This window comes from Eimeria mitis, genomic scaffold (genome assembly GCF_000499745.2).
Source record: "Eimeria mitis Houghton genomic scaffold, Emh_scaff1443, whole genome shotgun sequence".
Taxonomy (NCBI): domain Eukaryota; phylum Apicomplexa; class Conoidasida; order Eucoccidiorida; family Eimeriidae; genus Eimeria; species Eimeria mitis.
The window spans coordinates 5361-5980 of NW_013569264.1; the positions used below are offsets into that span (position 1 = coordinate 5361).

A 620-nucleotide genomic window follows, 5' to 3' on the forward strand; every position below is an offset into this window, starting at 1 on the left:
AACGCCCTGCTGCTGCTGCTGCTGTTGTTGCTGCTGCTGTATTTGCTGCTGCAGTACTCCGTGCTGCTGCTGCTGCTGCTGCTGCTGCTGCTGCTGCGGAGAGTCGCAAGCAGAAGGCCCTAACAGAGCCAAATGCCAAGGGGTATATTCCTGCTGCTGCTGCTGCTGTTGCTGCTGTTGCTGCTGCTGCTGCTGCAGCTCCTGAGCTCCCCTAGTAATCAAACTATCCGCCGCGCTGCTGCTGCTGCTGCTGCTGCTGCTGCTGCTGCTGCCTGGCTCCAGCAGCCTGTAGAAAGCCGCAGGGAAGACTGCCCCCGCAGCAGAGAAGACGGCGCCATCTGCTTTGCTGCTGTCTGCTGCCGCCGGCTCAGCAGCAGCAGCAGCAGCAGCAGCAGCAGCTGGAGCAGCAGCTGGAGCAGCAGCAGCAGCAGTTGGAGCAGCAGCAGCAGCAGCTGGAGCAGCAACAGCAGCAGCGGGAGCAGCAGCAGCAGCTTCTGGAGCAGCAGCAGCAGCAGATGCTGCAGAAGGAACAGCAAGGGGCTCGTCTACGACGGCTGCTGCAGGCGCAGAACTAGCAGCAGCAGCAGCATCAGCAGCAGCATCAGTAGCAGCACCAGCAG

General features: G+C 62.1%; 1 protein-coding gene across 1 annotated transcript in view; it reads right to left on the bottom strand.

The window, feature by feature from the left end:
- Window positions 1–620, bottom strand: part of EMH_0037110 (uncharacterized protein) — a gene marked incomplete at both ends in the record, with an annotated part of 4177 nt that overhangs the window by 1110 nt on the left and 2447 nt on the right. Inside the window, one exon of the mRNA XM_013495151.1 lies at window positions 1–618. Coding sequence (XP_013350605.1) covers window positions 1–618 — 618 coding nt within the window. The remainder of the gene's footprint in view (window positions 619–620) is intronic.